The sequence below is a fragment of the Thunnus thynnus genome, chromosome 22 (genome assembly GCF_963924715.1).
Source record: "Thunnus thynnus chromosome 22, fThuThy2.1, whole genome shotgun sequence".
NCBI lineage: Eukaryota > Metazoa > Chordata > Actinopteri > Scombriformes > Scombridae > Thunnus > Thunnus thynnus.
Window position 1 is genome coordinate 26,299,554 of NC_089538.1, and position 27,183 is coordinate 26,326,736.

At 41.7% G+C, this 27,183-nt stretch overlaps 3 protein-coding genes across 4 annotated transcripts; all 3 read right to left on the reverse strand.

The window, feature by feature from the left end:
- Nucleotides 1-211: 211 nt before the first annotated feature.
- zgc:85858 (uncharacterized protein LOC405879 homolog) lies at nt 212-7,420 on the reverse strand. Its single transcript, XM_067580426.1, has 3 exons — nt 7,118-7,420; nt 5,793-5,868; nt 212-2,310 (listed from the first exon to the last, which is right to left on the reverse strand). The coding sequence occupies exons 1-3, from the start codon at nt 7,199-7,201 to the stop codon at nt 2,270-2,272; spliced, it is 201 nt and encodes a 66-aa protein (XP_067436527.1). The 5' UTR covers nt 7,202-7,420; the 3' UTR covers nt 212-2,269.
- Nucleotides 7,421-9,219: 1,799 nt separating this feature from the next.
- Nucleotides 9,220-13,199, reverse strand: nppcl2 (natriuretic peptide C-like 2). Of its 2 annotated transcripts, XM_067580045.1 has the most exons (3): nt 12,878-13,199; nt 11,886-11,984; nt 9,220-9,954 (listed from the first exon to the last, which is right to left on the reverse strand). In XM_067580045.1, the coding sequence occupies exons 2-3, from the start codon at nt 11,982-11,984 to the stop codon at nt 9,670-9,672; spliced, it is 384 nt and encodes a 127-aa protein (XP_067436146.1). In that variant the 5' UTR covers nt 12,878-13,199; the 3' UTR covers nt 9,220-9,669. The 2 variants fall into 2 exon arrangements, with proteins under 2 accessions (XP_067436146.1, XP_067436147.1); XM_067580046.1 differs by lacking the exon at nt 12,878-13,199 and having other exon boundaries at nt 11,886-12,015.
- A 3,508-nt stretch (nt 13,200-16,707) lies between these two features.
- Nucleotides 16,708-25,508, reverse strand: eno3 (enolase 3, (beta, muscle)). Its single transcript, XM_067579131.1, has 14 exons — nt 25,368-25,508; nt 21,664-21,753; nt 21,387-21,482; nt 20,819-20,877; nt 20,645-20,714; nt 20,427-20,560; nt 20,185-20,301; nt 19,992-20,097; nt 19,696-19,893; nt 19,274-19,350; nt 19,008-19,132; nt 18,778-18,886; nt 16,986-17,044; nt 16,708-16,891 (listed from the first exon to the last, which is right to left on the reverse strand). Exons 2-14 carry the CDS (start codon nt 21,746-21,748, stop codon nt 16,822-16,824), a joined length of 1,305 nt encoding a protein of 434 aa, XP_067435232.1. The 5' UTR covers nt 21,749-21,753; nt 25,368-25,508; the 3' UTR covers nt 16,708-16,821.
- Nucleotides 25,509-27,183: the final 1,675 nt, after the last annotated feature.

A 27,183-nucleotide genomic window follows, 5' to 3' on the forward strand; every position in this document is an offset into this window, starting at 1 on the left:
AAACCGATGGGAGTCGTCACGGTGACGACGTCCGTATTTTATACAGTCTGAACGTCCTCTAGATGGCGTAAACGTGACCGCAGGTGGTTCTGCCGGCCTGAACCCAGACTGTGGTTGTTCTTGTGAGCTTCCTGTAGTTAGCATATAAACGTTTAGCCTCACATATCAAACACATGCTACACTTTATAGAAAGAAGAAGCGACACAAAGCGTTTAGAGAAAAATATCTGGTTTATTTTGTATAAAAGCGGAGCGTGTCGTCCAGCAGGAGGCTCGCTGAGCTCTTCAACCTCTCTGACAAACTGAACCAGCGCTGCCTTTAAAAAAAACCAGCAAACATCCAGGAAACAAACCAGAAGCACCGAGCTGACGGTGATGATGATGATGACGGTGATGATGAAGGTTTCATGTTTTTCACTTTCTGGATGAAAAGAAAACTGAGATGTTTTTTTTTTTTTCTCTTTAAAGAAGCAAACTGCTGATTTCAACTCCGTTAAGACAAAATCCTGCTGTAAACGTCTGATTTTACATTCGTTTCATTTGGAATAACGTCGTTTTTTTAAAGTTGAATTTTCTTCGTTTTTCTTCGATGTCGCTGCTTCGCGTTTCAGTTTTAAGACTTCTGGACGTTAAATCACTTCGTTCAACTTCTCGTGACTTTAAAAGCTTCGTAAACTTCCTTCAGTTCAGTTTAACGGTAACGATGAACCACAGAGCTGCAGCCAGGACGTTAAAAACAACCGTTCAGATTCATCCAGCGACCAACAATAACAATAATAATAATAATAATAATAAAGATCTTCAGTCAGATGTATTATACTTTCATTTACTACAGTATTATTGTCAAATATATTAAACATTAGATATTTAATCTCTAAGACACCAGCGTCATATTCTGACGCTCTTTTAATGACGTCGTCTCGTCGTTTCTTCTTCTTCTGTGATGCTGTAACGGCGGCGGGAGGAGGATTAGCGCCTCCTGCTGTTGACCTGCAGACGTTCACGCAGCAGCAGCAGCGGATGGAAACAAACATTCAGGACGTTTAATAAACAACGATTTCAATCATTGATTCATTGTTTTCACATTTTTTTTGGAGGTAAAAATGCCAAAAAACTGAGAACTTCCTGTTTCAGCATAAACTGAATGTTTGTTGTTTTCGTTTATGTGTGAAGGAAATAAATAAGAAATAAAGGAAAAATTTCATTTTCAGGTTCATTTATTATCAGTTTTTCCTTAAAATGCGTCTCAGCTGCGTTTTTCTGACTTTTTATAGACCAAACAGTTAACTGATGAATCCGAACAAATCTAGTAAGATTAATCAATACTGAAGATATTAATAGAGGTCATGACCTCGGCTCCACAGCTGCAACTAACCGTTACTTTCATTATCAATTAATCTGCAGATTATTTCCTCAATTAATGATTTTGTCCATAAAAAGCCAGAAAATAAGTGGAAAACGCTTCTCAGACCTGAGTTCACAGAATCAAAACGATCGTTTTATTTCACTAAAAGTACAAAACCTGAAAATATTCAGTTTATTCACATTTATGACAAACAGAAGCATCAGACAGTCACATGTAGCAGTGAGATTTTTTGGCATTTTTCTGGAAAAATGACTGAAACGATGAGTCGACCCCTGACCTTTAGGTGGGCGTCATGTGTGTCAGTCGGTTTGTTGTTATCTGAGTCGTTAAAGCGTCGTTAAAGCAGAGCAATGAAACAGATAATCAATAAATAAGCCGTCGGCAGGATTTGTGGTGGATGAAAACAGCGGTTTGTCCCTTTAAAGACTCGGTGCTTCAAACAGCAGAGACGAGCGTTCAGACGCTGGACGACGGCGTCGGACAGACTGATCCAAGACAAACAATAAGATCCAACAGCAATCAATAACCAATATCTGATCAGAACCATTAACAGTGAAGAAAGTAAAAAAAAAAAACAAAACCCAAACTGTTTTACTGCAGACAGAGAGGCGGAGTTACAGCGGGAAGAAAAACGATTTCAACTTCACAGGAACGAGTGTGAGTGAGTGTGTGTGTGAGTGTGTGTGTGAGTGTGTGTGTGTGTGTGTGTGTGTGTGAGTGTGTGTGTGAGTGTGTGTGTGAGTGTGAGTGTGTGTGAGTGAGATTGTGTGTGTGAGTGTGAGACTGTGTGTGTGAGTGTGAGATTGTGTGTGTGTGTGTGGTGGGCAGAGTCATGAGGGCGATGTGCCTGCCCCCCCTCCTCCTCCCCCTCAGGTGACAGGCTCAGCTCCAGGGTCAAAGGTCATCACATTCCCTGCCTGATGCTCTGGATGATCTGGAAGATGGCTGCAAGACAAACACACAAATATCATTACAAACTACAAATACCATAAAAAAACTACAAATACCACAAATATCATTACAAACTACAAATACCATAAAAAACTACAAATACCACAAATACCATAAAAAACTACAAATACCACAAATATCATTACAAACTACAAATACCACAAATATCATTACAAACTACAAATACCAAATATCATTACAAACTACAAATACCATAAAAAACTACAAATATCAATAAAAACTACAAATACCATAAAAAACTACAAATACCACAAATATCGTTACAAACTACAAATAGCATAAAAAACTACAAATACCACAAATATCACTAAAAACTACAAATACCATAAAAAACTACAAGTACCACAAATACCATAAAAAACTACAAATACCATAAAAAACTACAAATACCACAAATATCACTAAAAACTACAAGTACCACAAATACCATAAAAAACTACAAATACCATAAAAAACTACAAACAAAAATATCATTAAAAACTAAAAATATCACTAAAAACTACAAATACCATAAAAAATTACAAACAAAAATATCATTAAAAACTAAAAATATCATAAAAAACTACAAATACCACAAGTATCATTACAAACTACAAATAGCATAAAAAACTACAAATACCACAAATATCACTAAAAACTACAAATAACATAAAAAACTACAAGTACCACAAATACCATAAAAAACTACAAATACCATAAAAAACTACAAATACCACAAATATCACTAAAAACTACAAATACCACAAATACCATAAAAAATTACAAACAAAAATATCATTAAAAACTAAAAATATCATAAAAAACTACAAATACCACAAATATCATTAAAAACCACAAATACCATAAAAAATTACAAACAAAAATATCATTAAAAACTAAAAATATCACAAATACCATAAAAAACTACAAATACCATAAAAAACTACAAATACCACAAACATCATTAAAAACCACAAATACCATAAAAAACTACAAGTACCATAAAAAATTACAAACAAAAATATAATTAAAAACTAAAAATGTCACAAATACCATAAAAAACTACAAATACCATAAAAAACTACAAATAGCATAAAAAACTATAAATAGCATGAAAAACTACAAATACCACAAACATCATTAAAAACCACAAATACCATAAAAAAACTACAAATACCATATATACCATAAAAAACTACAAATATCATATATACCATAAAAAACTACAAATATCATAAAAAACTACAAATATCACAAATATCATTAAAAACTACAAATACCACAAATATCATTAAAAACTACAAATACCACAAATACCATACAAAAACTACAAATATCATAAAAAACTACAAATACCATAAAAAAACTACAAATATCATTAAAAACTACAAATACCACAGATCAGAACCTTGTTTAACGCAGCAGTTGCTGCCGTCAGATTCAGCTGAACACGTTTTGACAGAATTATATCAGCAACTGAAAACCAGATTTTCAAACTTCTGAATCCTTCATGTTGAAGATGAAATACTGCAGAATTTACTGCAATGAAATGTTTGAAAAACATCTTCCTGAATTTATGAATTTTATTTACTTCAGGGTTCTTAAATTCAGTTAATAAATTCATGTGTGTAACATTCAAAAGCTTTATTGACGTCATTCTATTTCAATAAGCTCAATTCAGATCTGAAAAACAAACAAACAAACAAACAAACAACTCTGATCTGAACATCACCAGGAAACAGTCACATTCAGAAAGACGGTTTACAAAGTCAAATATTTCAGTTTCATCAAGTCTTCAGTAGTGATTAAAATGTGGTTTTCAGTTGCTGATATAATTATATAAATAATAGTTATTATGCCGATGATCTGCTTCCATATATCACTGATGTTTGTTTTGATCTTATTTTATTCCGTCATATTAATGACACATTTCCTGTCTTCAATGGATCCTTTATTAACAAACATAAGAATAAACGCACAATAAAAACAAATAATAATTATAAAATATTATAATATATTGTCACGTCCCAGTGAAAGTCCAAATTGTTCAACTAATGATTATTTATATATATATATGTAGATATATATACATACACACATATATACTGTCATATATATACTGTCATATATAACACAAAGAAGCATAAAATCATGGCAGTTGAGAAGCCGGACAGATAAACGAGCTGAGACTCATTATAAAGCTGCAGAGTGTCTGATTATTGTCTGTCGGTTCATCATTACGAGTCAATAACATCACAGCAGACGTCACAGTTCCAGGATTCTTCACAGGAAGCAGAAACACATGTGTGTATGTGACTGTTTATCTATAACTCTGCTCATTGTCCCGTTAATCAACGATGGTTAACAACTAGAACACACTCTTACTAACAGACGTCATTATCTGCACACCTGGCTTCATTCACAGTTTACTGATGTGTTGTTGTTGTTGTTGTTGTTGTTCAAGTGACAACTAAACAAATCTGTTATGTTTGAATCGGTTTAAGTTGTGGAACTAAAACAGATTTGAACTTGTGGAGGTTTATTAGACATAGTTTCATCATCATGAGCTGTTCTAATGGGAACCAGTTTAAAGCCAGTGGACATGAAGACGTCATATATTCATCAGGATTTACAGCAGACTTGTGTTTATTCATAACTGCAGGACATTTATGAAGAATTACGTAAAAAAAAAAAGTTTTTTATATTTTCTGGCCCACAAACCACCGTCTGCCTGCTGCTGCATTAAACACAGACGACCCAGACAGAGCAGCTCTAACATATATTAGTTATTTAGATAAAAGAAAGTTAAAGTCCTGCCTGCAAAATGTGACTTCAGTATATTTTACTTTAAATATCAAAGACGACGACGACAAGATCTTATTATTTATGACTTGATCAGCGCAGACACACACACACATACAGATATATATACACAGATATATATATATATATAGATACATATATATGTGTGATAAGCTGCTGAGTGATGAGACGTGTTGTTCGTGTGTTCAGCTTCGTGTTTCTCACGTTCACACTCTGCAGGTTGGTTGAATTACGCAACAACATCCTGAGATGGTAACTTGATAAAACCAGAGTGTGAACAGAAACACGTTTCAGCTCCTGATTTAACACTTCGTTTCCTACAAACGTCACTTCACCAACCCGCCGCTCAGAGACCAGACACCACCGAACGATGCTTCCCCTCGTCGTCCTTCTTCAAGTCGCAGTCACTTAGTTTTATTGTTGCCAGCCAAACGGATTGAAGAACGTTTAAAGAACGTTTAAAGAACCTCAGTGAGAGTAAAGAAGATCGATGGAACAGAGCTGAGCTGCAGACAAACCACAGATCAGATCAGACTGAGCTGCACAGGAAGCAACGAACCGTGAAGCAGCTGCTGACGCGTCTTTATCACACGCACACATCTGTACATGTGCACGTCTCTCTGCTTTTCACAGGCGTCTCCACGGAAACTCACCTGATCCACAAACGACGAAGACGAACAGAGCGAGCAGCCACGGACCCACCGGAGACTTCTCATCGTTTACTGGCCTCTAAAAACACAAAACACACACCGTCAAGAGCACAGCTACACACAGAAAACCAAATAAACATGAAGTTATGAAGATTACAGCACTGATATTGATCAGTATCGGTTCAGAGTGACTCCTGAACAACAGTCTGCGTCAGTCTGTTAGCAACACCACGACAAAGTCACAACAAACTGACATAAACTGTCAAAATAATCAGATTTTAACTGACAAACATGAGAACCGAAGACAAAGTCGTGCTTTTTTCAGTCAGAATCATGAGACACTGAGTCAACATGTGGCTGTGAATGAAACTGTTGCTGTTATTATAATAATAATACTGGACTCTTGTGTTGTCACACTGCTGCAGCAGCTGACAGCAGCACGCTAATGAGCAACCGCTAATAACAAACTGCACTGAGACATCTGTACGTTTAGTGCTACGTTTCACATCCACAAACATAAAGTACAATGTGTGATGTTTGATCTTTAATTTGTCATATGTATAATTCACAGATCATGATTTATTTGAGCTCATGTTTAATTATTATTCTCATTCTGCACAACGTATAATAATAATAATAATAAAGTCAACTCGTTGCACAGTGGATAATAATCTCACTATTCATTTTATTATGCACTACATATATAATTACTGCACTTTACTATACAACTATTCATCTTATTGTATTGTTTTGACACTTCAACCTCCGGATCAATAGTCTCTCTGATCGGTCGCGTGTGATTGGTCGCCTCCGCCCTCTGCGGGTGTTTCCATGTGCAGGAAAAGATCACTAAAGTTAGAAATGTCACCAAAACCAGGAGCGACCAGCGTGCTGCCGAATTAAACTCTGTCTGTAAATGATCCCGTTAGAAGCTTTTAACTCATATTTTTAAAGTGTTTATCTTTGTTAAGACGTGAAACAACTTAAATATAGCAGATTTCTGAAGGGAGTCTGGTTCTCTTTCATATTAAACTCACACTAACCGGTCAACTCCTGCAGCGGGACGATCTCTGATCTGATTCTGCGCATCTTTAATCAACATCAATCAATATTTTAATTAAATGCACTATTGTGTATTGAGTAAACTGATCAATAATGTGGTTGCTAAAGCTAAAGTTAGCTTTGTGCAGAGCTAACAGCCTTGTTCGCATCTTAGCTACAAACCCAAACTACATTTATTATTATTTATTCCGCATTTTAGACTCAGTGTAAATGACAGAGCGGCCGGCTGCAGCTGGCAGTGACCGGGCTGCAGCAGCTGGCAGTACCGATGTTTTCTGGACGTGTCCCCGCTGTGTGATGGTCTTGCTGTGCCGCTCGTTCGCCACTTTCATCCGCTGCACCGCCGACATGTTTCGGGTTTCACCGGGTTTTAATCGGTCCGGACCAGAAGGACGCAGCGCCGGGAAGAACCGGGAGGAGGAGACGGTAAGAGACGCGCCGGTCGGTGGGTTTATACCGGAGGAAATGTCCCGGTGGAGGAGCTTCTTTGCCGGGTTGTCGGGGCGAATGAATGCTAACCGTGAGCTACCTTGCTAGCTGAGCGAGCCAAACCGGAAGCGACAGAGCTCATCACGTGACAGAGGACAAAGATTCAAAATGTCTGCCTCTCGCCAGATTTTTTTTTCTTTTTTTTTAAATTGAGAACATGTCAGATACAAACAATCAAGGCACATTTTCACGTGTTATTCACTAAAAACCTTCTGCTCAGGGTGAAAAACAACAAAAGCAAACACAGAAATATCAAAAAAAGTAATAAAACTAAAATAAAAACGAATGAATAACAATAAATTAAACTTAAACATATCCAGTAATGAAAACAACTTAAGAGCTTTCTTGTCTTGAACAAGTTTCAGTAACTTAAGAAAGTTTTATTGTATCATAAGGTTCAAACTGGGTTTAGTCTAAAGTATCAACATTTATTTATAAAAACAAAACTTCCCCATTAACAACACAATATTAGAATAAAGACTGAGTTCCTGTTTCCAACTAAAACACCAAACCGGACTGTCGTCACTGTCATAGATGACGACTCAGTGTCCCCAGACTGAAGCCAGAATACACACTTATGAAATATATCTTTTTCTTACTTTCTGAACCTCTTTTCTTCTTACTGGGTCAGAGAAACCTTCCTTTAATAGGTGTTGGTACATTTACTGTCACTCTGTGCAGCGTGTCTTTAACCACTGAGGTTTATCTTTCTATTATACTTCCTAACAGAACTCCTAACGCTGTAATACATTTCAAACATCATCCATAAAATGAGCAACAGCCCAAATCCCTTCAGATCTCTAATCCAGTATGTAAATAATATGTATCTGTTGTTCCACTCCAGCGTGTTCATGTGGTGTGAAGTTATGTTTATGTATTAACTTCCAGTAGAGAAGGACTTGCTGATGCCTTTTGCCATCTAGTGGCGGGAAAAGAAATGTGCTAATGACAGAAATATAAACCTTTTAATTCAATAAAGAATGTATAAAAGAGTAAAAAGACATCAAAGATATGTTTTATTTCAGTTAAAATGTACAATAAAGCTGCTTTTCCTGAAGAAAATGTACATGTAAGCCAACCTGCTGCTAAACATCTGAAACAGTTACGATACTGAAGACGACTAATCGATTAATCAAGTAATTAATCGACAGATTGATGGATAATGAAAATGATCACAGCCCTAAAACACTTTAAATAATTATAATTAATGTATACACGGTTGAAATAGTATCATAAGTAATAAAGTCAGTCATTAATTCTTCTGCTTAAAGTGCTGATAGTATGAATGTAAACACTGATCGTTCAGTTTATGAAGAAATCTGTGAAACTTTTTATCTTGTTTCTTAATAATTCAGATGAACAGATGTGGAACATGATGCTCCATTAATTTACCAACAAGACGTCCTGTCAGCTGCCTCCAGTCACATTCATTAAATACCTTTATGTTATAGATGCTTCACCATCATTGACTCCTCATAACAGCAGAGCCAGTAGTCGTCCAGCCTGATCTGGATCACTGAGCTGCGGTTCTTACAGCGTCTCCCCTGACTGCTGAGAAAACCAAGTTATACTCTTTATACGTCAGGACCAGGATCAGAGCCCTGCTGGTCCAGGATCAGAGCGCCGCTGGTCCAGGATCAGAGCCCTGCTGGTCCAGGATCAGAGCCCTGCTGGTCCAGGATGTGTGTGTAACTGTTTAGTGTGTTTGAGGACTTCGGTTAATTTCAGTGTAAACTGACAATAAAGTCGAATCGTAATCTTGTAATTAAATAATCAGGATTCAGGATCTATGAAGAAATAAATGAACATGAGTCCAGTTGAGTTTCTCTTTTATTTATTTCAGCCTGCAGACAGACTGCAGCTTGTCCACACACACACACATACACATACACACACACACACACACACACACACACAGTGCTCTGCTGGCTGTGTTGTAGCCAGGGGTCAGGGGTCAGGGGTCAGGGGTCATTAGTAGGCCGTCTACCTGTGTTTGATTTAGTCCTTCATTAAAACGTTTCCAACATGAAGTCTCTGACCGATGGACCAGACGAGGTCACCTGGAGGTCAGAGGTCATGCAGGGTCAGCGCGGGGTCACCGCGAGTGACATCACAAAATTAAAAAACAAAAAGGTGCTTTCTTTCTGGGAGGAAGTCAGCTCAGTTCAGGAGTGGTTGTCACAGTAACAAGCGACAAGCATCCTGAAGGAGGGAGGTAACCCTGGCAACCAGATATCAGTGTTCTAGAGGATGGTGGTTACCATGGCAACATCACAGATGCACCATGTGACTCTGTAAGGAAGTGGTCACCATGGTAACACTCGCTGTTCTAGCAGCCCAGCCCGCTGATGGAGCCGATGCGGTCCATCTTCATCCCGAAGCATCCTCTTCCTCCTAACATCGACTTCCGGCTCCGCCTTCTCATCTTTGACTGCCGCTGCAGGAAGTCCAGGAAGAACTGTGGGACCGCCTCCCTCCTCCTGCCAGCCAATCCCACGGCAGCAGGCCAGACGGAGGGGGTGGGGCGTCCGCCCGAGCCCTCTGTGATGTCATCGGAAGTGGGCGGGGCCAAGAGGAGCGAGGAGAGACGAGAGCCGAACAGACCATGAAGGACCTGAAGACACAAAACTGTTATTGGTCAAAACATTTTCATGTTTTCATGCTTCTTTTGTTCATATAGGTACAGTACTACCTAGTACTGGTACTTACTTATAAGTATTAATATTACAGTACTACCAAGTACTGGGACTTAATTATAAGTATTAATATTACAGTACTACCAAGCACTGGGACTTAATTATAAGTATTAGTACTTCAGTACTAGTACTGTAGATACTAGTCTACTAACTGTAGATAGTCTAAACAATCCAGTCTACACATTACATCACTCCCACACAAGCAAACACACAAACAAACAAACCAACAACCAACCAACCAAACAACCAAACAACCAACCAACCAACCAACCAACAACCAACCAACCAACAACCAACAACCAACAACCAACCAACCAACCAACAACCAACAACCAACCAACCAACCAACCAACCAACCAACCAACCAACAACCAACAACCAACCAACCAACAACCAACAACCAACAACCAACCAACAACCAACCAACAACCAACCAACCAACAACCAACCAACAACCAACAACCAACCAACCAACCAACCAACAACCAACCAACCAACAACCAACAACCAACCAACCAACAACCAACCAACCAACAACCAACCAACAACCAACAACCACCAACCAACCAACAACCAACCAACCAACAACCAACCAACAACCAACAACCAACCAACCAACAACCAACCAACAACCAAACAACCAACCAACCAACCAACAACCAACAACCAACCAACCAACCAACAACCAACCAACCAACCAACCAACCAACCAACCAACCAACCAACAACCAACCAACCAACCAACAACCAACCAACCAACCAACCAACCAACCAACCAACAACCAACCAACCAACCAACCAACCAACCAACAACCAACCAACCAACAACCAACCAACAACCAACCAACCAACAACCAACCAACAACCAACAACCAACCAACCAACCAACCAACAACCAACAACCAACCAACCAACAACCAACCAACCAACAACCAACCAACCAACCAACCAACCAACCAACCAACCAACCAACAACCAACCAACCAACAACCAACCAACCAACCAACCAACAACCAACAACCAATCAACCAACAACCAACCAACCAACAACCAACCAACCAACCAACCAACAACCAACCAACCAACCAACAACCAACCAACAACCAACCAACAACCAACAACCAACCAACCAACAACCAACCAACCAACAACCAACCAACCAACAACCAACCAACAACCAACCAACCAACCAACCAACAACCAACAACCAACCAACCAACAACCAACCAACCAACAACCAACCAACAACCAACCAACCAACCAACCAACAACCACCCAACCAACCAACAACCAACAACCAACCAACAACCAACCAACCAACCAACCAACCAACCAACCAAACAACCAACAACCAACCAACAACCAACAACCAACCAACAACCAACCAACCAACCAACCAACCAACCAACAACCAACAACCAACCAACAACCAACCAACCAACCAACCAAACAACCAACCAAAGTAAACAATCGAACAAACACCAACACAAAGCTATATATGTATATATATATATATATATATATACAACATAAAGTCAGAGACAGTTTATTGATCAGTCGTGTTTTTCCAACATGATGAAATTCGTCTCTTATGCAAAGTAAATAATGGTGATGTGTTGTTATTGTTTGTTGTTTATTTCAGATTTCCTGTGAGATAAATAAAGAATATAAAACTTCATCTTACCATCTGTCAGAGTCTCTTATTGATTATTGATCATACATTATTATTAATATTACTAACGAGATCCAAACACAGAGAAAATGAGGCAGATGAAGGTGAAGATGGAGGAAGAGCATGAGAAGAAAGCTCAGGCTGATGAAGGTGATGATGAAGATGATGTCCACAAACCTGCGCGTCATCTCGTCGAGGCGAAGGTCTCGGCTCCACGGTGACGGCGAGGAAGAGGAGGAGCAGAGGAAGGAAAGAGGAGGAAGATGAAGCAGCCATCTTTAAAAAAAAAAAGCAAAAAAAAAGACGATCAGACTCAAAGAATAACAAAGCAGATAATCCTGCGCTCTGATTGGCCGGAGGCTGTTCATTCATTAATCAGCTCACAGGCAAATCAAAACAATCCCATAACAACATTTTATTTAAATTTTTAGTATAATAACAGCGTTTCCAGTCTCTGGAGAGCAGATCTGTGTACGGCAGACGCCACTGAGCATGCTCAGTGGGTTCCTCTGTCTGTTTATTATTGATCAGGCTGAATAATTGATCAGCTGCACAGTTTATTTTATCATATAAAACTAATCTCGTCTTTCAGGAACTCTGTTTATCTCCGTCAGATTAGATGATTTAAAACTAGATTAGCTGAGATTAGCTCGTACTTTCATTACACTGGATTATATTAGATTAGATTTATTATCATTATTATCATATTAATTAGATTAAAGTGCATCTAGATTAAATTAGATTATATTTGGTATTTAGTTTAATCATTAAAAATGAGATTAAATTTGATTGGTGCCATGAGATTATGAGATATTATAATCATTATTTTATATTATTAAATGATGTTAGATTATTTTAAAAAAGGGATTAGATTAAATCAGATATAATCTGAATTGTTGAGATTAGATTTGAATATCTTAAACACGTTTATATTTTATATTCTAATCAAATCAAATCTGATTTAATCTGATTGATTAGAAATGAAAACATTTTAGATTATTTACTAAATGGGATTATATTATATTTTTGAATTTTTAAATGTAATTTACTATATCAGATATATATCAGATCAAATCACTGAAAGCAGCTGATGAAGTATTGAACACCAAACTGATCAATGATTAATAATCATGTATAAATATTATTATAATAATAAAGTCAGAACTTACTGAGACAGAAAGACGTCAAATATTCCAACAAACAAACTAAAATCCAAACAAACTGCAGGAGCTTCTGCTGTCGTCTCGTTTCCTTCGATCAGTAATCTAATCGGCTTCCAATCAATAAGTTTTCCCTCCAATAAAAGTATTGATTATTGGTGTCAGTTGGTCTGGTGTCTGTCCTGTCGCAGTGTCAGGACGCGTCTGTGGACGCAGGACAGACGCAGACTTTTATACGACTCGGCGCTGTGATGTCACACATTCTTACTGCTGTTACCCCCGACGACGGTCTCACACACACACACACACACACACACACACACACACACACACACACTGACTGAAACACAGAGAAGAAAGAGACAAAAATATCAACCAATCAGAATCACATGTGAAAATGTTCATTCACAAAAAAAAAGGTCCTGAAAAGTCCTTGAGAAGGTACCTGAGGCCTGTGAAGACACTGAAATGGTCCTTGAAGATGCTCCAGGAGTCCTTGAGGACGATCCTGGAGGTCTGAGGGTGATATCATGGAGAAAGAAAGGCCCTTAAAGACTTTCCAGGAGTCCTTAGGTTGTTGAGTAAGTTCCAGGGGTCCTTGAGAAGGTACCAGAGGTCCATGTGGAGGCTAAAATGGTCATTCAAATGACTCCAGGATGCCTTGAGGGGGTTCCATGGTAGTTCCCGGTGGTAGCAGAGGTAGTTGAGGAGAGAAAAATGATACTTGAAGATGTTCCAGGGGTCCTTGGGGAGGTTTCATCGGGCCTTGAAGAGCTTAAAGGGGTCTTTAAGGGGTTTCCAGGTATGATTCTGGATCCCAGGAGGTTCCAGATCCTTAACAAGGCACCAGAAGTCATTGAAAAGGCACAAAAGGTCCTTGAGGAGTCTTTGGGAAGGCATGAGAGGTCTTTGAGGAGGTTTCAGGGTCCTTCAGAAGTCACCAAAGCGCCTTGAGAAGGCACCATGGCGTCCTGTTGCCATGGTTACCTGCAGGTGAATCCACCTGGAGCTGCGGTGTGAAACAGACTGTCAGGACCGTCGTGCTCCTCTCTGGTGTCAGACCCTCACGACCCCTGACCTCGGTCATCCCGCCCCCTTGTAAACCATCACCGTGGCGACCGGGTCGTCGTTAGCAACTATTTCCTGTGGAAGGGGGAGGGGCTACGGAGGTTCACATCGTGCCAAGGATAGGTGTGTGTGTGTGTGTGTGTTTTATGTGCGTGCTCGATAGCGTCAGAGGCGTCCCGCTGAATGGCGGGGGGGCGGAGTTTTGTCTGTCTGGGACAAAGATGGTGGGGGGTCATTAAACACACACACACACACACACACACACACACTGTGTTGTTGTGATCGGTGACCTCTTTCTCTCTAATAAGGTGATTGATGAGCTATTCTTATTGTGTGTGTGTGTGTGTGTGTGTGTGTGTGTGTGTGTGTGTGTGTTTTATGTGACGCACACAACATTCCTGCCCCCCCACAGCGACACACACACACTCTGCCAGCAGCTCGTCCCCACAAACCGCCTTCTAGCAGACGGTGGCGGCGGCTGCAGCTGAAGATCAATCACTGATATCAATCAACTCACCGATGGATCAATACATCAGTTTGTCCTCACAAGTACATTAAAGCTCATTCAGGTTTATTACAACTTATCACGTCCATCTTTTCTATCAGTAACAATGATGTAATCATCATATTCATATCTGAGGTGTGGGAACACGATGACATCATGGTGACATCATGTGACATCACGGTGACGTCATTAAAAAGATCTTACACACTTTACTTGTGCAACAAGTACTCAGCAACGGTGACCGAGTGCACACGGCTGCAGTGGAGCCTCTCGTCTGATTACTGGTTCCCATGACGACCAGCAGGTGTCTCCACCCGACACAACCAACCCTGTTTTCAGAGCTGCAGGCAGGTGTGTTTCTTCATCAGCAGGTTCACCTGGTTGTTGACACGCAGCGCAGCAGGTCACGGTCGGGTTGACGTCAACGAGCGTCCGCTCATGACGTCGGCGGCCGTGCCCCGGTGCACTCTGGGACGGACCGAGGCTGCTGAGAGTAAACACGGTGACGTCAAACCGTCTGGATGAACCTCGGACGCTGAGACAAAGTTAAACTGAGCAGAGATAAAACACACAGACACATCCGTTCACACACAGCTGGACGGTAACGCAGTACTTTTACTACAGTTTAGAGGTACTTGTACTGTACTTGAGTATTTCCATGTGATGCTACTTTCTACATTTCAGAGGGAAATATTGTACTTTCTACTCCACTACATTTATTTGACAGCTTTAGTTACTTTTCAGATGAAGATTTGACACAATGGATAATATAACAAGCTTTTAAAATACAACACATTGTTAAAGATGAAACCAGTGGTTTCCAACCTTTTTGGCTTTTGACGTCTTACAAAAAGCAGTGTGTAGTCGGGGTCACATTTCACATGTCTATGAGTTGTTAACAGCTCCACCAAATCTGTTTTTTATTACACATTTGTCGCCGTTATTGAGACTCTTTTGTCAACAGCTGACACGTTAGCCAGCGCTACGCTATCAGCTGCTAACAACCAGGTTTGGTTAAGTTTAATTAAAACTATTTAGTGAAGGCAGCGTTACTTCATGTCAGCTGAACGGTCTGTAAACGGGACGGCTGACACATGATCGGCTGATAACGTGACGTCCTGAGGGAAACATCTGACTCTTCACCTGCTGTTTGTACAGCGAGATAAAAGATACACCGACTCAGACAGAACGGATCACTGAAGCAACACGAACTGTTCAGTTACTTCATTCACCGCCATGTTTGTTTGATTTGATCTCTTTTCTGACTTCAGTTCACTGCTGCTCTACGTGAGTCCAGTGAGCTGATGATGACAACGTCTATGACTAATGTTTGAGGGTTTGAAATGGTAGAAACGGACAAAAGCTAGGAGCTACAAGAGGCTGAAAAGCTTCTCATAGACACTTTCATAAAAACTAATATAAATGTTATTTGGTGCGCAGTCGTCGTGACTCATATTCTCCTGGAGTTCATTTTAAACAAGCTGTTTTATTTTCAGAGCAGAAACACATCAGTGAAACTTCACACGGCTGCTGCTCATCGCCAGGCAACACACTGCCTTCACCACAAACTCCCAAACTCAGCCAATCAGCATTGACGTCACACCGCTGTGTGTGTGTGTGTGTGTGTGTGTGTGTGTGTGTGCGTGTGTGTGTGCAGGCGTGATTAATGGTGTGAAATGTCTGCTTCTGTTTTCATTCATAAACAACCTAAAAAATCACATTCAACGTCTTTATAAATCAACATTATATCAGCTGTTCACATGTTTGGTGTTTTTTTTTTTAGACGTTTCTCTGAAAAATCTAAAAAGTCATTTGTTGCATTCAGGTGCTGGTGGAAAGCTCGGATATCGCACTTACGAGTGTGTTCATGTCTGAAAGGGTCTGAAGTTGTACAGTTAAATTCTGCTTTTAATAATGCTGCTACTGCTAGTTATTATTCAGTTATTATTCAAGTGATTTGTGTTCTTGGGCGCGTTAGTATTATTTCTGAAACGGTGCTAAAACGCAGAGATTGTTTTAATTTTACGTATGAATGTGGACATAGTCAAAAAAAACTTGTATTACCATTTTTGGCTGTGCAGATGTTGTTTATCAAAATACATCAAACCTTCCTCCTCTTAATACAGCGCACAATAATCTCTGCAGATCTCTTGGATAAACTACCTTTAATCACACGTTTGGACCTGTTTGTGTCTCTTGTACTTCATTCAATTGTTAAATGAAGAATAAATATAAATATTAAATAATTAAAACATGAAGTCAGACGTGTTTTATTCTTTAATCTTTATTGAATCTGTTTTTTATAGAAAACATCATCAGTCGGAGTCACGTCCGCCACGTTGTCAGTTGTTACGGCGACAGGCGGAGGGGAGGGAAGGCTTTAGTGGACCTTGGGGTGGCGGAAGTCCTTGCCGGCGAACTTGGCCTTGGCGCCGAGCTCCTCCTCAATCCTGCGGGTCAAAGGCCAGAGGTTAGAGGTCAGAGGTCAGGCTGTAAACTAAACAACCATGCTTTCATTTTTTTTAAATGACAGGAAGTTCTCACCTCATCAGCTGATTGTACTTGGCCAAACGCTCTGACCTGCAGGGGGCGCCGGTCTTAATCTGAGAGAGAGAGAGAGAGAGAGAGAGAGAGAGATGTCAGTGAATCAGAGATAAAAGAAGACTGTGTTGTAGTTGTCAGTTGGTGTTTTCATTCATGTACTGTTTGTCTGTGGTGCGGTATGTGTATTCGTCGTCATGTCATACTGTCATGGTGTGGATGTTACGGTTCGACCCAAACAATTACTGTCAAAATAGTTTAATAGTCCATTTAGTCTGACGCGTGGAACAATAATTCTAGAGCGCTAGTTCCACCTGGAACATTTTGGCAGCGCACCACTTTGCTATAGCATGCTCATGTATGTATGCTAGTCGGCTTAGTCAAGGTAGCCTGGTTACCATGGTTACCCTGTGGTGTTGCTGCCATCCGAATGACAAACGAGAACTCATAACACTGACCGAATGCAACACTATTAAAATGTACTTCCGTTATCTCTGTAGTGAAACGATACCGCGTCTCCCTCCCCTCTCTGTGACGGTCGTCTCCCTCCCCTCTCCGTGACGGTCGTCTCCCTCCCCTCTCTGTGACGGTGGTCTCCCTCCCCTCTCCGTGACCGTCGTCTCCCTCCCCTCTCCGTGACGGTCATCTCCCTCCCCTCTCCGTGACGGTCGTCTCCCTCCCCTCTCCGTGACTGTCGTCTCCCTCCCCTCTCCGTGAAGATCGTCTCCCTCCCCTCTCCGTGACGGTCGTCTCCCTCCCCTCTCCGTGACTGTCGTCTCCCTCCCCTCTCCGTGAAGATCGTCTCCCTCCCCTCTCCATGATGGTCATCTCCCTCCCCTCTCCGTGACTGTCGTCTCCCTCCACTCTCCGTGAAGATCGTCTCCCTCCCCTCTCCGTGAAGATCGTCTCCCTCCCCTCTCCGTGACGGTCATCTCCCTCCCCTCTCCGTGACGGTCGTCTCCCTCCCCTCTCCGTGACTGTCGTCTCCCTCCCCTCTCCGTGAAGATCGTCTCCCTCCCCTCTCCGTGATGGTCATCTCCCTCCCCTCTCCGTGACGGTGGTCTCCCTCCCCTCTCCGTGACTGTCGTCTCCCTCCACTCTCCGTGAAGATCGTCTCCCTCCCCTCTCCGTGAAGATCGTCTCCCTCCCCTCTCCGTGACGGTCATCTCCCTCCCCTCTCCGTGACGGTCGTCTCCCTCCCCTCTCCGTGACTGTCGTCTCCCTCCCCTCTCCGTGAAGATCGTCTCCCTCCCCTCTCCGTGATGGTCATCTCCCTCCCCTCTCCGTGACGGTGGTCTCCCTCCCCTCTCCGTGATGGTCATCTCCCTCCCCTCTCCGTGACGGTCGTCTCCCTCCCCTCTCCGTGACCGTCGTCTCCCTCCCCTCTCCGTGACGGTGGTCTCCCTCCCCTCTCTGTGACAGTCGTCTAGTGGTTTGGTCCCTCTGACTGATATATTATTATATATGACATCATTAGATTATTAATAGTGAAGCATCAGTGTTAGAGCAGCATGTTACTGTTGTAGCTGCTGGAGGTGGAGCTAGTTTACACTACTTTATATACAGTTAGCTAGTTTACACTACTTTATATACAGTTAGACCATAAATCAGTATGAACAGCTGTCAGCAGGTTTCCTGACTCCTTCCGCTGCAGCAACTAAACTGTGTCAGTAATCGTTACGGCCAATGAGCAGCTGAAATCATACCGAACCGTGGACTTTGTGTACTGTTAGACCCTACTGCCTGCCTGTCTGTCTGTCTGTCTGCCTGTCTGTCTGTCTGTCTGTCTGTCTACCTGTCCAGTGCAGAGTCCGACCACCAGGTCAGAGATGAAGGTGTCTTCAGTCTCTCCGGAGCGATGGCTGACCATCACACCCCAGCCGCTGTTCTGGGCAAGCTTACACCTGAGAGACAGACAGGAAGAGAGAGAGAGACGGGAGAAAAGAAATGCAAGTTAGTTCTGAGCTTTGACTCGATCCCAGTTAACCATCATGTCTCAATCAATCAATTAATCAATCATCTTACGCCTGGATAGACTCGGTGACAGAGCCGATCTGGTTGACTTTGAGCAGCAGACAGTTGCAGGCCTTCTTCTCCACAGCTGTCTTGATCCTCTTGGGATTGGTCACAGTCAGGTCGTCTCCTACGATCTGATTGGTTGGCAAACAAAGATGTGTCACTTTAATGTGTTTTATAACTTATTATTCTCAGAAAACATTCCAGGAACTTTCTTTTTTCGACTGGAGGAACCTGGTTCAGTGTAAACGCAACAAGCCGTCAGTCTGTCTCACCTGGATGTCTGTGGAGGCGGTGAACTTGGCCCAGTGCTCCCAGTCGTCCTGGTCGAAGGGATCCTCAATGGACTGGACTGGAGACAGAGAGAGAGGGAGAGACAGATAACGTTTATTAATTGATTTATTGAAAACCCAATACACAACTTCCATTAGAAATCTGCTGTTTTCACACTGAGCAAAGAGGAATCTCCTGAATCTCCTTATTTTATCCCTGAAATTTAATTTTTTGCCATTCGTAACCTTTATTTGACAGTCAAAAGAGCTTTTTGCATCAAGTTAAACTTTTCGTGCAGGACTTTTACTTGTAATGGGATATTTTTACGTTGCTGTATTGGTACTTTTACTGCAGTAAAGGATCTGAGTACTTCTTCCACCTCTGCCATTGTGAGCAGGCCTTTAAAGTGTTCTCTAGAAGTTACCGGGGTAGTGCTTGATGAAGTCGCGGTACAGGTCTCCCAGCTTCTCGCCACTGATGTGTCTGGCTGGGTCGTCGGGGGACTTGAAGTCCAGGTCGTACTTTCCGCTGCGGTAGAACTCGGAGGCAGCCACATCCATGCCAATGATGATCTTGTCGGGGTAGCCGGCCTTCTCAATGGCAGACTTCAGCAGCTCCAGAGCTGCAGAGAGACAGACGGCAAGGCGGGAACAAGGGTGGAGGTGAGACAGATATACAGAGAGAGAGAGATGCAGACAGGCAAGCAGACAGATGTCTCACCCTCATTGTTCTCCAGGATGTTGGGGGCGAAGCCACCCTCATCTCCCACGTTGGTGGCGTCTTTGCCGTACTTTGCCTTGATCACACTCTTCAGGTTGTGGTAGACCTGCACACACACACACACACACACAGTGTTAATTCATGTTTATCTTCAGAGAAACATGATTCCAGCTCGATGTTAAATCTTTAGCACCTCAGCTCCGATCCTCATGGCATCGTGGAAGTTGGCGGCACCGACTGGCAGAATCATGAACTCCTGCATGGCCAGTTTGTTGCCAGCGTGGCTTCCACCGTTGATGACGTTGAAGGCCTGCAGACGAGAAGAAAATGTTTATAACAGACTGACTGGTCATCTTCAACTGTTACCAGACAACAGTACTTGACACATTTTTAGTGACAGTTATCTTGCTGTGTAAGAGTCAATTTTCCACTCACAGGAACAGGAAGAATGACTTCCTTGTGTCCGGCAAGGTCAGCGATGTGGCGGTACAGAGGAACGCCCTTCTCCGCTGCTCCGGCCTTGCAGACGGCCAGCGACACGCCCAGGATGGCATTGGCTCCGAACTTAGCTGCAGGAGGACAGATAGACGGGTCAGTGAGGCAGACAGACAGGTCAGACAGACACACAGATAGAGAGACAGACAGGTCCTTACATTTGTTCTCAGTGCCGTCCAACTCCAGCATGAATTTGTCGATCTTCTCCTGCTCGACAACGCTGAATTTCTGGAGAGAGAGACAGACAGAGACGTTATCTAAGTGCCCAAACAGGTTTGTGCTATTAGACATGTTTGATTGATATTTGAAACATATTGATTTTTTACTGATACCTTCTCAATCAGCTTGGGGGCGATGTCCTTGTTCACATGATCCACAGCCTTAAGAGTACCTGCAGAGAAGAACAAAAACAGGAATTTGTGCTGGTGTGCAGGAAATCTATTTTACACGTCTATCAATGTTATTATACTAATTTTCAAGAAATGTCTAAATAATTTGCTGGTATTTCACAGTAATATTTATAGAGAGAGTAGTGCAATTTAGTACAAATTGTAAGAGAAAAATGAAAAAAGTGTAAAGTTGGTTTATTGGTATGAACCCACTCATTATATTTGTAGTAGTAGTAAAAATTCTCAATAAATAAGATTCTTAACAATTCTGAACAACAACAACAATTCTAATGATACATTAGCATATAAGGTTAAAGTAGCTGCTGCTAATAATTAGGACATTTCTTTGAGAGGGTTACATAATTTACAGGAAATGTTCTAACTATAGAGTTTTTAAGAAACAACAACAGGAAATAAGAGTAAAAATAAAGGACCTGTAAAATAAAGTGTTACCGAAATCTTCACATCTGTGAGGATGTGAACCCTCAGCATGTTACTGCCTTGCTCGTACCTTTGCCCAGGAAGCGGGCCTTGTCTCCATCACGGAGCTCCAGAGCCTCATGGACTCCAGTTGAGGCACCGCTGGGAACTGCTGCCCTGAAATGACCTGAGAGACAGACAGGCAGAGAGAGAGAGAGAGACATGCGGAGATGTTGGAAGGTGGATGTTGATTTACAGATTTGTGCTAAGCTAGGCTAAACCTGTCTCTGCACTGAGTGCACAGAGATGAAACATGTCGAGGATTTCTGTCGATTTAGAAAACAAACTAAAAGCTTGTGTGTCCTCACCTTTGGCTGTCCACAGGTCAACCTCCACGGTGGGGTTTCCTCTGGAGTCCAGAATCTCACGAGCGTGAATCTTAGTGATCGACATCCTGACTGTGGGAGACAGACAGAAAATAAAAGACATGAGCTCTTTGACATGTTTGCTGTATATGCAGACGATGTGCTGATGTGATCCGCCGGACAGTTTACATATAAACGACTCCTGAGATCCTTCATGTGAAGCAAGATAACACAGCGAGGAATCATTCTTAACTGTCCACCAATGGGACGTCAGTACAGGACGGACGAGGCAGAGGGGGCGGAGTTACTTTAAACTGTTCAGAGACGTTCAGTGTTGTTGTGAAGATGAAACCAAAAGACGAGGTCATTATAAAGATCTACTGTTTTATTACAGAAGCAGGCCTTTCAACACTCCCGGGTTTCTCCCTTCCTGTTTTGTAATTTCCCCCGTGAATCTCCCGTATTTCCCTTTTTACACTTATACAGAATCCTGATTGGCTGAATCAAGTTGTTTCAATTCATCAAGATCCAAAGACTTGGATATTTATGCCAACAAAGCCCTGCTACACCCACAACTGTCCAGCAGGTGGCAGCATACAGCAAGCAGCATCCTTGCCCCTGTCTTCTTCTCTTTGGGAAGTCATGACAGTCATTCAGTTAACAAACAGCAAGAGACTATTTTACCATCCTGACAAAAAGTCTGTTAGGAAACAACCGTGCATTCTGTCAGGTGTGTAGGACGGACTTTAGTGTTGGTCACAATGGGAGAGGACGCGGTCCTCAGATTAGTAGAACAGGACAGAAACCTGTTCTGGGAACTGAAGTCATGTAGAACACTTGGTAAGTTTAACATTGGCATAGCAGGACTGGCATGTGTACGCTGTTTTATACAAATGGCTGATACTCTGCAGCTTCACCCAGCTTTATATCCGCACCTGTCTGCTCAGGATAAACTACAGTGGCAGGTTCAACGGACTCAACAAGGCAACTTCATAGAAGAAGAAACTGCTACAAGTCAAAGTCTCACTTGTGTTGATATGAAGCAGCAGTAGAGACACAGTGAGAAACAGATGATAAGCAGTGACCTTGAAAAATAAACAACACTCATTATGTCTAACTGCTAAACCCAGTGTGTGTGTGTGTGTGTGTGTGTGTGTGTGTGAGTGTGTGTGTGCATGTGTGCGTGTTTGTGTGTGTGTGTGTGTGTGTGTATATGTCAGACCTGCAGCACTGATCCTGTGCAACGCCATGATGCCTCCATGTCTGCAGGCGGCAGCTCCTTATCCCCGAACAAACCCGCCCCCCTACTCCCACTCAGCCAATCAGAGAGCTTCTCTCATAACAGGCAGCTAAACAGACCAACAGCAGAGACCAACAGCAGGGAGAGACCATTGCAGTGATAGAGGAGGGGGGGGGGGGGGTCAAACCTCTACTTGAGTCCTCTACAGAGTTATTAATGCAGTGTGTGTGTGTGTGTGTGTGTCATAGGACAGATTTTAGACTAAAGACCAGTTAATTGGGGACGGTTCGTCCAACTGGCAACAACAGTCGTGTCCTCAATAAGTAAAAAGCTGATGTTTGTGTCAGTGGTTGAGTGTAAGGGTTATATTAAGGTAAGTTTAGGGTTATATTAAGGTAAGTTTAGGGTTATATTAAGGTAAGTTTAGGGTTATATTAAGGTAAGTTTAGGGTTATATTAAGGTAAGTTTAGGGTTATATTAAGGTTAGAGTAAGTCTCCGGGAAATTAATGTAAGTCTATATAATGTCCCCAGAAGTGACCTAGGACAACGTGTGTGTGTGTGTGTGTGTGTGTAAAACCCTTTGACCTTTTCTGTGACCTTTCCACAGAAGTCATGACTCGCTGTGCGCTGTTATAGAATTACACGCACACGCGTGTTACCGTCGGTGACATTTACAGAGATATGTGTGACTGTGAGACGATATCAGCCTCTCTGATGACTGCAGCTCCGTCTCTTTACTGTCACTGAGCTACATCAGCCTCATGACAGACCACAGCAACGAGAAACTAGTCCGAGTATTAACACGCGCTCCTGAAATATGAACCGTCGCTGCAGGTTTTACACCAACACAGGAAACAGAAAATGCCAAAATTTCTGGAATCGCCTGCAGGGACGAAGTTGAAGTCCTTCAATTCATCATTAATAAACAGGTTGCAGATCCAGTTATTAGCAGATATAAGACATGCAGAGGTGCTGCTGCTGCTGTATAAACCTCTCGCTGTCAGTCAAACAGTGTATAAATAGTCACCTATGAAAAAACATCAATCATCTACGAGACACCGACGGCCTCAGGCAGCAGATTGTAACTGAACGTGTTCGCCGGAGACGTCATCAGTTATTTATTTCAATCAGCAACCTGGTTTCATTCATACAATAATATGTTACAGTGATGAAGGTGACAGGTGTTTACATGAACCCTTACATGCTGCTCATAATGAGTCCTGAATGAAGCTGCAGAGTGTCCTCTGCTTCCAGTAGCAGCACACTATCATTCATTTCAACGGTGATATTTGAAGCTTTGAATGAATACGGGTCAATTTGTACATTTATACGTACAAAAATGTGTCTCACCTGCACGAAAATAACAAATATTCATACATTTTATTTCCATTTCTGTATATAAAATGCCTTTTTTTTTACTGTTTTTACTGTTCTCAAATGTAAAAAATGTGTTAAATTTGCTCCTGAACAGTTTGTGAGTGTGAAGACAAAGTTTAGATTTAGGCAGTAACAGTGTGATACCAGAGGGTGGAAACACGGCGAGGGCTGTCTGGTGTGACTTCCTGCCTCCTCCTCGGTGGTTCTCGCCAGTTTGCCCACACAAACATGCTGGGACTGTACTGGGCGTGTGTGTGTGTGTGTGTGTGTGTGTGTGTGTGCAGTGATAGGTCAGATATGCCGACAGAACAACAGCTGGGTACTTAAAGTACACTTGAGACCATCGATGGCCTTTACAAAGACTTTACTGTACTCACACACAGACACGCTTCTTCTACTCCCAGTACTACTGCTAAAACTACTCACTACTGCTAAAACTACTCACTACTGCTAAAACTACTACTCACTACTGCTAAAACTACTGCTAACCCTTCTGGTACTCCTAAAATACTACTAAAACTACAATGACTACTGCAGATGCTCTGCTACATTAATGCTAATACTGCTACCAGGCTGCTACTTTCACTGTTATCAAGTACTTTGATTTATTCATGTAATGTATACAGTAAATGCTGCCTGTCTCTCTACCTGTCTGTCTCTCTCTCTCTACTTGTCTGTCTCTCTCTCTCTCTACCTGTCTGTCTGCCTGTCTCTCTCTCTCTCCACCTGTCTGTCTGCCTGTCTCTCTCTCTGTCTGGACTTTGTGCTTTAATGCTGTTTGTCGCATTTCAGCCGTTCTGCTCTGCAGCACTATGACCTCCCTGCAGCTGAAGGTCGCAGCTTTTGACGGTTTCTGTCTTTTGGTTTTAGACGAAGAATCAAACTAGACGATGAGATTTGGGCTGAAACACTTGTGTGCAGGTATCTGAGTCGCAGGCAGATCAAGCACACAAACTTTCTCTGCAAACTCCTCCAAACTGAACCAGACTGAGGTTGACACCAGACCAGGAAATCCAGAAACAAACAGTTTGAAACTTTTTCATTCATCAGACAGACTTTAGGTCCAGACAGCTTCTGTTTCAGCCTACCTGAGATGTGTTTTTAGGGAAGGAGGGGTGTCGTCTTTGGCCGCCTGTCCGTCCGTCTGACTGTCCGACTGACGTGGAAAGTGTCCGTCTGCCTGGCTGCAGGGTTTTTATAGACGCTCCCTGTAGGTGGGGGGGAGGTGGGGGGGGGGTGGGGGGGTGGGGGGGTGGGGGCTGGTGGACAGGCAGGGAGCGTCTGGCAGCGACGGGACTGCAGGAAAAAAGAAAAACCTGCTGCACAAAGAGCTGACACAGCAGTTCCTCCGACACTAATATCAGTTAGGAAGAGATGAACATCATTTGGTTCAGACAACAACCTAAAATTACATTAGAGGAACCTGCATTGATGTAAACTCTTAACTCATGGCATATTTACTATATAAATTTATATTTTTATTGTGTTAACAATAGCTGTAGCTGTATATATTGTAGCTGTATTTACAGTTCTCTATTAGCAGTAATAAAAGCAATATTAGCAGAAGTACTTAGCAGTATTAGCAATAGTTTCAGCAGTTCCAGCAGTTATTATAGCAGTGTTAGCAGAATTTAAGTAAAGTAGTTGTAGCAGCATCAGATAATTAGCAGAAGTAGCAGTATCAGTGATAGTTTCAGCAGTTTTAGCAGTTATTATAGCAAAGTTAGCAGTATTAGCACATTAGCAGTGGCAGGGCAGTTAAACTGCTCAGCTTTGATGTAGTTTCAGCAGTTTTAGCAGTTATGATAGCAGTGTTAGCAGTATTACCAATAGCAGTAGCAGTATTAGCAACAGGAGTTTTAATGGTTATTATATCATGTTAGCAGTATTAGCAATAGTTTCAGGGGTTTTAGCAGTTATTATAGCAGTGTTAGCAATAATAGTAGCAGTGTTAGCAATAGTTTTAGCAATTATAGCAGTTATAGCAGCAATATAAGCATATTAGCAGTGGCAGGGCGGTTAAACTGCTCAGCTTTGATGTAGTTTCAGCAGTTTTAGCAGTTATGATAGCAGTGTTAGCAGTATTTATAATAGCAGTAGCAGTATTAGCAGTAATTGTAGCAGTATTGGATAATTAACAGAGATAGTAGCAGTATTAGTAATAGTGGTAGCAGTATTGGCAGTAGCAGTGTTAGCAGGCGATCAGTGATGTATCTGTTCCCAAAATTAATATTTTATTTTATTAAGTTCTGATTTTAAGAATCTCTCTAAGTCTTGAGAATTCATTTGTAACCCGGCCATTATTTATTTATTTATTATAACTGAGTACTGTACTGTACTAAATTCACATTATATAGGAGTATTATAGCAAAATCATTGTCCTTAAAGATGATTCTGCTAATAAGAAATAAGACTGAATGCACTCACACACACATGCAGACATAGTGTTATATGTATATTTCACATTAATGTCAGAGGTCTGAATAATGCTGTTTCCCTCTGTGGTGTGCACTAGTGTGACGGTCCCTAACTCAGATAGAGAAGGTCAAAGTTCATCTAAAGGGGAAATGTGAGAACGGCTCAGCATTCACTGCAAAGGGCAGTAACCTCAAAACACACACACACACCACACACACACACACACACAGACACACACTTACACAAGACACCGTACCCTTTACACTCACCTTTAACTGTACTTCACTCACACACACACTGAGTGACTGTACACACTGTGGTCTGTTCAGCGTCCCTGTAGCCTTTACTGCAGGCTAAATATAACTGCACATGACCGCAGGAGGAATCTACTCTTATACACTAAATACTCTTTGATTTTATACTTTAACCGTGTGTTTCTATATCACTGCAGTGTTGCAGTCTTTCCAAATATTAACACTTGCATGC